General features: G+C 43.1%; 1 protein-coding gene across 1 annotated transcript; it reads left to right on the top strand.

The window, feature by feature from the left end:
• Positions 1 to 490: 490 nt before the first annotated feature.
• Positions 491 to 11,931, top strand: ywhaz (tyrosine 3-monooxygenase/tryptophan 5-monooxygenase activation protein, zeta polypeptide). The gene is made up of 6 exons (XM_060942398.1): positions 491 to 601; positions 2,153 to 2,461; positions 5,280 to 5,403; positions 8,710 to 8,873; positions 9,776 to 9,871; positions 10,781 to 11,931. The coding sequence occupies exons 2-6, from the start codon at positions 2,165 to 2,167 to the stop codon at positions 10,829 to 10,831; spliced, it is 732 nt and encodes a 243-aa protein (XP_060798381.1). The 5' UTR covers positions 491 to 601; positions 2,153 to 2,164; the 3' UTR covers positions 10,832 to 11,931.
• Positions 11,932 to 12,174: the final 243 nt, after the last annotated feature.

Here is a 12,174-nt window from a genome sequence, read left to right as displayed (position 1 = left end):
AAGTCGCCAGGTCATCACAGGGCTGACACATAGACACAGACAACCATTCACACTCACATTCATCACACACACCAGATCTTTATAAAATTATATGTAATATTAGATGATATTATCTAATTTTATCAATAATATCTACAGGATTGTATTTAAAATGACTGACTCAAGAAGGTTTTGATTGATATTTTAGAATAACTGGCTTTTCTTCTGAAATATACCATGCATGATTTCACCGTCTAGGATCAAACGCACCTGAATTATAATATTCTATGCATTAAATAATGAAAAATAACAATATTTCTCTATGTAGTGTAATATAATGTCAAGACTCGAACTTGAAATGGCTGCCTTGAGGTGGGGTAGAAGGCGTGGTAGTGGGCGGGGCTATCTCGAATGATACGCCGGTGTCCTTCATGTGTCGACCAATCAGATCATCACGGCATTCCTGAGATCCGCGTTGTCTTGGCAGCCGCTGACGTCAGCGCTACTCGGCCCCTGCTCCAGGGGCGTTGTGAGTGAGTGGGAGACCCCGTGGATGTGTCCGGGAAGAGCGCGCGGATTGTGACTGTCAACTGGGCAGCAGGAAGAACATCACCGGTCTGAGGTAAAAATCCGGCTCCATTTTGTTTTTGTTTTAAACGTTAATCTGGTTTTATTTTGGGGGGTTTATTTTATTTATTTTTCTTTCGGATTTTTAAAAAATGTATTTTGCTTTCTTGTCTGTTTTTTTTCCCAGGGTGTGAAGCAGTAGGTTTTAATCGGTGGTGTCCCGCGAGCTTTTGTGTGAATTTTCCTGTCAGTCACCACAAACAACAAAAATATACAAAACAGTAGCTTGATAGTTTTTTTTTTAAAAAGTAATTTTAATTTTTTCGCATTTCTGCACTACTTCTGATTTAATTTGGTACATTTCTGTTGTCAGTCCTGGTTCAGGTGTAGCTGAAGGTGAGGTGTGTCACACTAACACTTATTATTGCAGATATTTTAAACACAAAAACTCATTTTACATCTTTTATATGTGCTAAGCACCTTTTTAATAACTTGTTTTGTCAAATAAATGTTTGTGGCACTTCATAGACATGACCCAGTAAAGATTAACACCTTTTTTTTTTTTTTTTTTTTACTTTCCAAAACTTTTTTTTTTGTTCTAAATTTCTCAACTAAAATATATATTTTTTTACTTTACAGAAAGATAAAAACTTACTTTCAAACTCACTGAAGTAATCTCAGTCGAGTTTATTGCAGAACAATAAATTTGTGACAGAATGTATTGATCATTAGTTTTGGGGGTTTTTTTAGAAATAAAAGTAAAATTTAATTTTTGAAGTAATTCAACAACCAAAAAACCCTTAGCCCTGCCCACTGTGCTGTGATTGGCTCATTCGATACTTTACAGCATCATTCTGGATTAAATTTCTACTTTCCACTTTTTTTTCTGGAGCTCTGTTAGCATGTTTTAAGATAAAGTTTACTTTTAGCAGCTATAACCACTCGTTCTCTCACCAGTCAATTTTTTTTCCCTCTTGTTACATCGTGTTACCAAGAAACCACAAGGAAGTGTAAACTGTAGTGTGTTACAAAGCACTGCTGATACTGGAGACTCCTTCCAGAAATGTTAACTAACCATCTCCTTTCCCATATCGGCAATTACACTTATTTCTGATCTGTTTGTCTTTTGAGCTGCTCATCTCATCTCATTATCTCTAGCCGCTTTATCCTGTTCTACAGGGTCGCAGGCAAGCTGGAGCCTATCCCAGCTGACTACGGGCGAAAGGCGGGGTTCACCCTGGACAAGTCGCCAGGTCATCACAGGGCTGACACATGGACACAGACAACCATTCACACTCACATTCACACCTACGCTCAATTTAGAGTCACCAGTTAACCTAACCTGCATGTCTTTGGACTGTGGGGGAAACCGGAGCACCCGGAGGAAACCCACGCGGACACGGGGAGAACATGCAAACTCCACACAGAAAGGCCCTCGCCGGCCACGGGGCTCGAACCCGGACCTTCTTGCTGTGAGGCGACAGCGCTAACCACTACACCACCGTGTCGCCCCTTTTGAGCTGCTGTTAGAGAAAATTGATCAACCCCTTCTGACCCAGTTTGGGATAAACACTGTCAGTTATTGTTTCTGGTGTCCCCCTTATAGAAAGCGATCACCATGGATAAGGAAGACCTTGTGCAGAAGGCCAAACTGGCTGAACAGGCTGAGCGTTATGATGACATGGCCGCAGTGATGAAGCAGGTGACGGAGGAGGGAAAGACACTGACGGACGAGGAGAGGAACCTGCTCTCGGTGGCCTACAAGAACGTGGTGGGAGCGTGCCGCTCAGCATGGAGGGTCGTCTCCAGCATCGAGCAGAAGATGAATAAGGAGAACAATGACAAGCAGCAGATCGCCAAAGAGTACCGTGAAAAGATCGAATCCGAGCTGCAGGAAATCTGCAATGACGTGCTGGTGAGAGTCAGTCAGTGATGACACTACCACTTGTTTCATTAGTTTATTAGCGTTGCTTTTGTCCAGTCACTTCTGCTACAGCTGTACAAGTTTCTGCGATTCCACCTTATTTGCGATTCTCTTGCTACAGAAAGAACACCAGAGTCATGTTGTAAAAATGTAATGTTTTTAGAAGCGTACCGAAACGCAGACTCAAATGGAAGGTTCATTCGGTTTCTTTTGATATGGGGTGCCAATACTTAATATCACATGACATCCTCCTATAACCCACCTTTATTGAGGGAATGCTTAAGCGCTACTATTGAACGATACTTAAACTTGGTATCGGTACATTTGTATTATATTTTTAGCCCTTTTAATCAAAGTAGTAATGTGAGAGTTTAAAATCCTGCTCATGAAAACACGGAGGGGGAGAGAGAGAGAGAGACAGACACACATGCAAGAGAGAGAGACAGACAGAGAGAGGATGGGGTAGAGAGAGAGAGAGAGCTATGGAGAGTGAGTGAAACAGGGAGACACAGACATGGAGAGAGAGAGACACAGAGGGAGAGAGAGATGGACATGGAGAGCGAGACAGAGAAAGGGGGAGGGAGAGACAGACAGGTATGGAGAGCGAATTAGTGAGACAGAGGGAGAGCGGGAGAGAGAGACAGCAAGCGGGAGAGATAGACAGACATGGGGAGTGAGCCAGACAGTGAGGGGGAGAGACAGACAGCGAACAATACAGACACAGAGAGGGGGGAGAGAGCGACAGACGGGGGGGAGACAGACAGTGAACAAGACGGGCACGGGGGGGGGGAGTGACAGACGGGGGAGTGACAGACGGAGCAAACAAGACAGACATCGAGAGGGGGACAGAGTGACAGAGAGGGAGGGGGGAGAGACAGCAAACAAGACAGGCACGGAGAAAGCAACAGACAGAGGGAGAGAGGGGAGAAACGGGGACATGGGGGGAGAGAGGAGGGAGAGACAGACAGAGGTGGAGATAGCGACAGACAGGGAGGGAGGGAGAGACAGACAGATGGGGAAAGAGCAAGGCAGACAGACAGAGGGGGAGAGAGACACAGCGAGAGGGGGAGAGAGTGAGACAGACACAAAGGGGGAGGGAGAGATAGATGGGAGAGAGAGAGCGCAAGACAGACAAGGAGAGATAGAGGGGGAGACAGCAAGAGAGACAGACACAAAGGGGGGGGGGAGAGAGATAGACGGGGAGAGAGAGCAAGATAGAGGGAGAGAGAAAGAAAGCAAGCAAGACAGACAAAGGGGGGAGAGACATAGTGGGGGAGGGAGAGTGAGCGAGACAGGGAGGGTCTATAATAATTTTACTGAGGTTCATTGTATTCAGAGAAGTTCGTCTCTACACACTGGTAAGACGTAACTACTGACTTGAGCTATTCAGAAGTTGTGCACGTGGGGGCGGAGTTTGTGTAAAACACTGGCATGTCTCAGTTGCACTTGATTCTGAGCTTGAAATAGAATCGCACACGATTTTCTTGCGTGATATCGGATCCAGTGAGGAGCAGCGTGAAGTCGAGTGCCACTGATGTAACCACTGTATGTCACGCTGAAATTATAAACGCATTCTCTAACCATGGATTGTTGTTTTTGGGATTACGTACAAGTGTTTTATGTGTTAAAGATTGTACTGTCATTAAAAAAAAAGTAAACTTTGAGCTTAAATAAACAATTTATAGTCATTTGACGAAGGGAAAAAAATAAGCAGATAAATAAGAAATTTGAAACAAAATGATCTGAGAACATTGAATCCCCACTGCCGCGGCTGGAGGCGACACTCGGGCTGTGAAAACGTCATGTGGGTCTAATGCTGCATTCATGTGCTATGGGAAGATGATATTTTCCAGTTGGGAAGTGGTATTTACCAGTGTGTTGTGTTCACATGCTTTTGTTGTTGTTGACAAAGGACGCGGACTGCTAGTTAGCAACAGTTAGTTAGCTGTCGTTAGCAATAGCGTCTGCTCTGGATAGGTAAAAACAAACCATAACACATTTTTAAAGCAAACGGATTTCTAACGTATTACATTACACTTGCTAATGATGCAACATTGCATAGACACCAAAAACTACCCACTAGTACTAGTAAAAAAAAAAAACTTTAGTATCGTACAGTGCTTATCATTCAAGTGTCTTGTACCGCTCGCCGCCATGTTGAAAAGGTTAAAGTTCATCTCATCTCGGCAACTCGTGTATCTCAATTTTCTACGAGTTGCCCAGTGGAAAATACCACAAGAGGGGGCATTCATGTGTGCTTTCCATGTCGGCGTTTGGTATTTACCATAATTCCCATAGCACATGAACGCACCATAACACTGATCTAACCTGATGACTGCAGTGATGGATTACCTTACTGTAGTGTGAAGCTGTTAGCACTGGCAGGTTTACATGCTCTCACAAGCAGTTTCAGAAATGCACACAGGCCCAGACTCAGCAAACCATTCAGAACAAAACACACACCTGAAACCAGCCAGTCACTGATCACATTACAGAAACTCAACACACTGTAATGATCAGATACACGTATCAGACATCTCTCTCGTACTGAGAGTGGAAGGTCAGTGGACGTGTTCTCCGTGAAACAAGTCAGTTCCTGTTCTCATTTACGTTGCAGCAGCTATAAACATGTCTTCCCTCGCCAGCTGTTCTTTTCCTCTCTCTTAATGCGAGTCTCTGTGAACGAGCCGTTACTATAGAAACGGCAATGTATTAGACCGAGCGCATTAATATAAACCTGCACTATTGTCACAGCTGCTGTTAGAGAGAATTAATCAGCACCTTCTAACCTGTGTGTGTTTTGTTTCAGCATCTCTTGGACAACTTCCTGATCTGCAAGTCGTCTCCAGCTGAGAGTCAGGTGTTCTACCTAAAGATGAAAGGAGATTATTATCGCTACCTGGCTGAGGTCGCTGTAGGAGACAACAAAAATCGTAAGGTTTCATCTTTTACACGTTTTACTGATAGACAGAAGATAGATGAGCAAACAGATAGATGGCTACATAGAAAGATGGACAGACAGACACGTATAAATAGACAAATGATGGCTGAATGGACAGAAGGCGAGTATAAAAAAACTACATGAACAGATATAGTGATACTGCTAGAATGACAGACAGGTTTAGAGACCGGTGGATAGACAGACAGACACACTGATGGAGAGACACTGTTTGACAGACAGGTGGATAGACAGACACACTGACAGGGAGAGAGGTGGATAGACAGACAGACACACTGTTTGACAGGGAGAAATGGGTGGACAGAGACAGGTGGATAGACACACAATGACAGGGAGACAGGTGGACACAGACAGAGAGAGATGCAGGGTTTTCATCAGTAACCGATTGCCGATCGAAATCATCGGTTGTAATGACGTCTGAATCGGTTGTTTTTCGGCCAATGCAATTTTCCCATAATTGTTCAAACTTCCTCATCTGACTTGTTTGATAAGGAATGCCGTTACTTGCGCACCGTTTGGTTGCTGAGGCTGTGTACATGTGACTAGATAAAAGGTGGGAACCGATTGGCTAATCCTTCTTATATCGTCCAACCATTTAGCGCGTATTAAATTATAGTATATCATGTGGTTCCCACATGGTAAGATGGCGACCACGGAAAAACAACTGGTAAGTCTCGTGGAAAATGCCCAGCAGTGTTCTCCATGGGTGCTTTTAAAGTGGCACACCGCTACATTATAATTCTGGCCTGCCACCCTTCCCTTGGACAAAAAAAAAGTAACTTCATCAGTATACACCAAATAAATCATAAAGTATTCGCTTTATTATAATTTTGTAGCTATTTAACACATGGAAGACCATTAAACAAATGCGTATGGGGCTCCCTGAAGTGGCCAAAATAACGAGCCAGCAGCTAAATAACTCTGTGGGTGTTTGTAGCGTTATTGTGCAACAGTTACGCGTATCTATCGTTTTTTCTGACCATACACAGTTACAGCACACACACGCACACTAGTTAAGTTCAGGTCTTTTATTTTACGTATCTGTGATCGTGTAGGCGAGAGCTGCATTTTCCCGTTGCTTCAGTGTTTGTTTACTGCAGGACTTCCGGGTTCCTGGGTCAAAGGACCTGAACTACAGAGGCCGGGTGGCTTTGTAGTGCCAGTCTCGGACACACATGCACCAGCTGGTGCATGGATTGGAGTGGCTTCACCCAATTAACATTTAATTATGTGTATTGTAAAAAATATATACATGTTATTTCCCAGCTGGGAGGTCCATATGGTGAAATACCGTGACCGAGGTGTTGAAAGTACTGAGCGAGGCCCTCTGGGCCGAGGTCAGTATTCAAGGCCGAGGTCACGGTATTTCACCATACGGACCGACCTTAAGCTGGTAAATAATATATTAATTTTTTTCTTTACCAAATTCTAACAGAAAACGAGAGCGCCCGAAAGGGGAAACCGAGCCGAGCCACCATTTTGAATCCTCATTCACGGCTGTAATGCAAATGGCTTCCTCCTCAGTATACAAGTGCACTTCCATGGCAGGGAAAAAAAAAAAACTACATTTTGCCGGCTATGTAGTCCCCTATTTATACAAATAGGAGTCATTCAGGATTCAGCCATGTTTTTGCTCGGCGTTAGCAACAGTTACAGGTTTTAGCTTTCTCCTGAAATGTTTTCTTTTATTTCTTCTTCCTCAGGGGAGTAAAACTCGCTTTCGCTGTGAACACTGTCGTTATCGCTATCCATGCTGTAAAATTAATGCTATTCTCCTGAGAAATGCGAAAATAAATGTTGACAAAAATTGCTGCTGTGTTTTGTTGCTGTGAACGAGCGAGTCGCCAGAGGTCTGTAACCGGGGTCCGTATCGTAGGATACGGACCCGCTCGCCAGCCAATCAGAGCGCAGGATTTGATGGAAACCGGACCGCGAAAAAAAAATGCATTTATTGTAATTGGGTATTTTGTTTATGCATGAAAGTTAATTTATTTTTCGCACACAGAAAAAAATATAATTAATTCAAGGATGCGCATCAGTCTCAACTGAAATGTCAAATGAGTCTCACGTTGATGACAAAGATATGTACAGTAAGTGTGTTAATTTTTTGTAAAATGATTTTAACAATGATTTAGCATTTCCTATCCATTTATTGGCCAGTTTCGCTGTCAAAAAAGCCCAAAGTCTATCAGCTTCAGGGGGACTGTGTCCCCCTGGCCCCCCACTGGAGCCCCGCCCCCTCCACCACCTTTAATTTTTGAAAAGTGGAAAACTCTGCCCAGTTTACATTTTAAGTTATTGCTATTTTGCATGTTTGTCGTTATACATTCGATTTCTTCGTTCTGCAAGCGTTTGTGTTATGTTCTGATTTCCCAGATCTTGATTGGGCTTTGTGGCATACGAACAGTAATTGCCATGAGACCCAGGAATGACTGCTGAATTTCTATTTCAGATGGACCATGGAGGGCTAACGACTGGCTGTTAGAAATTGCGAAATTCATTTTCAGAGAGACGGCCGGCCGCACGCGCCGTTTGACAGGGAGTGACGGGCGGCCAGACAAACACACACTGATAGACAGGTGGATAGGCAGATGGGTAGGTGGGCAAACTTATAGTAGACAGGTAGTGGAACAGACAGAGAGACAGAAGGACAGACAGAGAGACAATCTATTGTAATTTGTATTCTAATTTCTTCTTGACTTTCCTTGGGATTTCTTCACTTTTTATACACCTGAACATTCCACCCATCTGTGTGACTGACACACACGCGTGCGCTGACTCGCTGTGTGTGACGGCTTCCTGCTGGCTGAATCAGATCATTAGGAGCAGGTCTCAGCTTGTGCTCCACACCCATGAGAGAGCCAGCGAAGAGAGAAATCAGAAAGTCACAGTGTCAGTTTTAAGAACACCAAAACTCTGAAACGCACTAATAGCACTCATCGTAATCAGCACGGTGTGTGAGAACTGTGATGGTGTTACTTGTGTGTTATTGCACAGTGAATCAGAGCAGCGAGTCACATTTATAAAGTCTTGTTCACAAGACGACATAGTGAAGCTTAACGAAGCCATGAAATGTTGAAGCGAGGTCATAAAAACCTAATGAGAGTGGGATTTAATCACACTTTTAATTCATAATCATACCAACAATTCAACAAATTACACTTGCGCTAATGCAAAAAAAAAAAAGTGCTAACATGCATCTCTCACTGTGTGCTGCTTTTCTTTTCTTTAACCCTTTTTTTGCTTTCTAATCTTTTTATATCTGCACATTTCCCTGCAGGCATCATGGATCAATCCAGGGATGCGTATCAGTCTGCGTTTGACATCAGCACAAAAGAAATGCAGCCCACTCACCCGATCCGACTCGGCCTCGCGCTAAACTTCTCCGTCTTCTACTACGAGATCCTCAACTCGCGCCATCAGGCCTGCGATCTTGCCAAGAAGGTGAGGAGGAATCCCTGCATTTACGCTTCATCCCTTCTTCAACTGTCACTGAAATCGCAACTCTGTGCTACAGCAGACGCTTGTTCTACCTTCCAGCTATCTTTCTGACTCGCTCGTTTTCGGGTTCCTAGATCTCTCCCTAAGTTTAGGAAATTATTTCGCCCCAAATTGGTGTGTTTTTATATTTCTCTGAAATGATGCACAATAAAAGAGGACAAATTATCCCCCCCCCCCTTATTTATTTTTAAATAACGTAGCCTGCAGATTTATAGTAATGATGCAACCTGTATTGGACAAGGTTAATGTCACATTGCAGTTGCTATGGTTACTGTGCAGGCTTTTTGTCTCCTGCTGTATGAAAAGTGCTCCGTTATCATTAGCACTGTAGCTGTGTTGAAGTTATTTCCAGGGGACATTGGTAACACCGTGTCCCGATTTTTAAGGAGGTGAGAATCAGGGAAGTGGGTCATGTGATCTCCAAGGGACGAGAACGACAGGAGTTTGAGAAACCTCCTGAGCTTTGTGCCACTTCTGTGTGTTTGAGCAGCATCTCTTCAACTAGGGCTGAGACGATACACCGATATCTGTAGCAGGGGTGTGGGGTGGTGGGGGTGTTAGTGAAATACTGCCTGACTGATGTGATGAAGCGAACTTACTGTGACCACCCTGAAGTTGATTAGTTTCCTATAACGGCACACCTTCAAACCTTGGAATTGGGTGTGACCATGGATGGGTGTGGTCTGTATACGAGGGGGTCGGTTGCATCATACCATACTGTACTGTGTGCCATTTCCTCCTGTTTTTCATGAGAGTTCCAGTACGTTATAAAAACACCCATGTTTATTTTATTGCATGTTTTTGGCCGTGTCCTGATGGTGTGAGTTTTTTATTTTGATTTCCAGGCGTTCGATGATGCAATCGCTGAGCTCGACCAGCTGACCGAGGACTCGTACAAAGACAGCACGCTGATCATGCAGCTGCTCCGAGACAACCTGACAGTGAGTTCAGTCTCCATGTACTCAATCTCAGGAAATGTCTGTCTGTCTCCCTTTCTCTGTGTTGTGCTCTTGCTTTCTGTCTCTCTCTCTCTGTGTGCGCGCCTGTGGCTGGAAAGGAAGCTGGTGATGTCATTCTCTCTCTACAGCACCAGTGTGAGGTCCCATGTCCTCTGGACTGGTATTTCCTCCTCACCCAGTTTCGGGTTTTTTCCACTGTCAATCTAAAAGTCATTAACTTTTAGCTAGTGCAGGTTTATTTTGTTTTATTAAAATAATCATTAGCTAATTAATTAGGAAATTAAGTTAGTGAATGGGTAAGAAACTGAGAAACTACAGATCACAAGGTTATGATGTTTGTAATCTTTAACAAACACTTTTTTTGTGTATATTCATGATACCAGAAATATCAATAAAATATACGGATTAAAAATTAGCTACTAACAAATAAGTAACCAACCAACCTTTTAATTAAACCTAGAACCAGCTCCAGTTACTTCTAGAGATATTTTAGTCCAGGAAGAGAGCAGCTCATATTTGGGTACTGTAAATGATTTTGAGAAGAAATTAAGAACTTTAAAAATCTCATGTTAGTCAGTATTATGTGTTCTTTCTGTCCAGGGGTGTGGTGGTGTGCCTGCCTCCCCCCCGCCCCCCCCGGGTTCTCCTGTCCATATCATGATCTTAACTCTGTTCTAAAGTTATGTAGTTTTTTTGTTCACTGTTGGAGAATTTTTATTTTTCCACATGACTTTTTATATATATATATATATATATATATATATAAAAGTAAATTTATAGCGTGAGGAGGACGTGTGACATCACGTCAGTGCTGTGAAGAGAAATCATGACCATCAGATATCTTGGGCTGTGATTTGGAGATGTGTGTGACTTTTTTTTTTTTTTTCCCAGCTGTGGACCTCAGACAATCAGGAGGAGACGGAGGAGGGACGGGAAAACTAAAAAGAAAACAAACAAAAAATGTTGAGAGCCTGATGCACACTCTATTCCTCCGCACCAGCCTCTCCTCTTCGTGTGTGTGTGTGTGTTTAGAAGGGCAGGGTTGATCCTGACATTTGATCATTCCTTGGGGCACAAACTAGAGTGAGGGATCCAGTTTAATAAACTGGACGTGTGTGTGTTTTATAACTACATGTAAATGTTGTTTTGGGTGTGTGTGTGTGTGTGTGTGTGTGAGAGAGAGGGAGCGACAGTTTTCTTAGAGATTCCAACTGAAATCGGACTCCAGTCTGTACCGACATATCAAATATTAAATCCCTGTATTGTGATAACTGCCAAACTTTTTATTGTGCTTCATGATGATGATGTAACCTATTTAACAATTTGCAGACCATATTTTCTAAGTGTGGTGATCAGATGATCCTGTAATCATGATTTGGTTATCGGCACATACCCATCCACGGGCGTGGCCTTTCCAGCCAGCACTAAACGCCAAGAACTCGACCGCGACATCAGAACATTTGGGATTCTACAATTTTCAGTGTGACAAGCTGAGGTTATTTTTGTTTTTAAATGAATCTTGCATTTTGGTAGAAAGTCTGTACCGCATCTCAGGCCTCAGTTTACGGTGAAAGAGTTTAATGACGTAAGCGTTGATCTGTGGAGGTGAAACTTGTAGCTTTATGATGTAATATGAGAACGTTTTGGGGTTAAATTAGTGACCAAACGTCTGCAGTCAGTTTGTTCTCAAAATCAGAAACGCACCCCATGGTGTAAGAGTTGTGAAAAATCACAAACGTCTGTTTAGAGTCGTACTTTTCTCAGGAACATCAGAGAAAACGTCACAGCATCACGCGCGCCGGTGTCTGACTCTAAAGCCGTTCTTTCTGCGCGACTGTTGGGGGTTTATTTTCTTTACGTTGGTGTGGTGGTCGTGTGTGTGTGTGTGTGTGTGTGAGAGAGAGTGGGGTCAGTTGATCAGGGTAAATGAACATCTCGTTAATTTCTGTACCACACGACAGCATGTTAGTGTCACTGTCAGAGTTAACGATGTGGGATGGAATCATTTCAGCTGAATAAAGAAAATCAAAGACGAACCAAAACGTCTCCAGTTTTATTCTTTCTGTGGTACAGCAGCACATTTAAATTCTGATTCTTGCAACACATTATATGATGCTTTACCTCATGAGTTTTTTGTTACTTTTTTCCCCAAAAAATAAACACATTTCAATAAAATGTGGGACAGTAAGTCATTTCCCACTTCATAATGTGTATAATGTTCCCGTTCCTTCTCCCGACACTTAAAGCTGTTTATGGACTGAAGACTCCAAGTGATGAAGTGTCTC

This window comes from Neoarius graeffei, chromosome 16, assembly GCF_027579695.1.
Source record: "Neoarius graeffei isolate fNeoGra1 chromosome 16, fNeoGra1.pri, whole genome shotgun sequence".
Taxonomy (NCBI): domain Eukaryota; kingdom Metazoa; phylum Chordata; class Actinopteri; order Siluriformes; family Ariidae; genus Neoarius; species Neoarius graeffei.
Note: the sequence above shows the minus strand (reverse complement) of the source record. Positions and strands in the feature narration are given on the sequence as shown.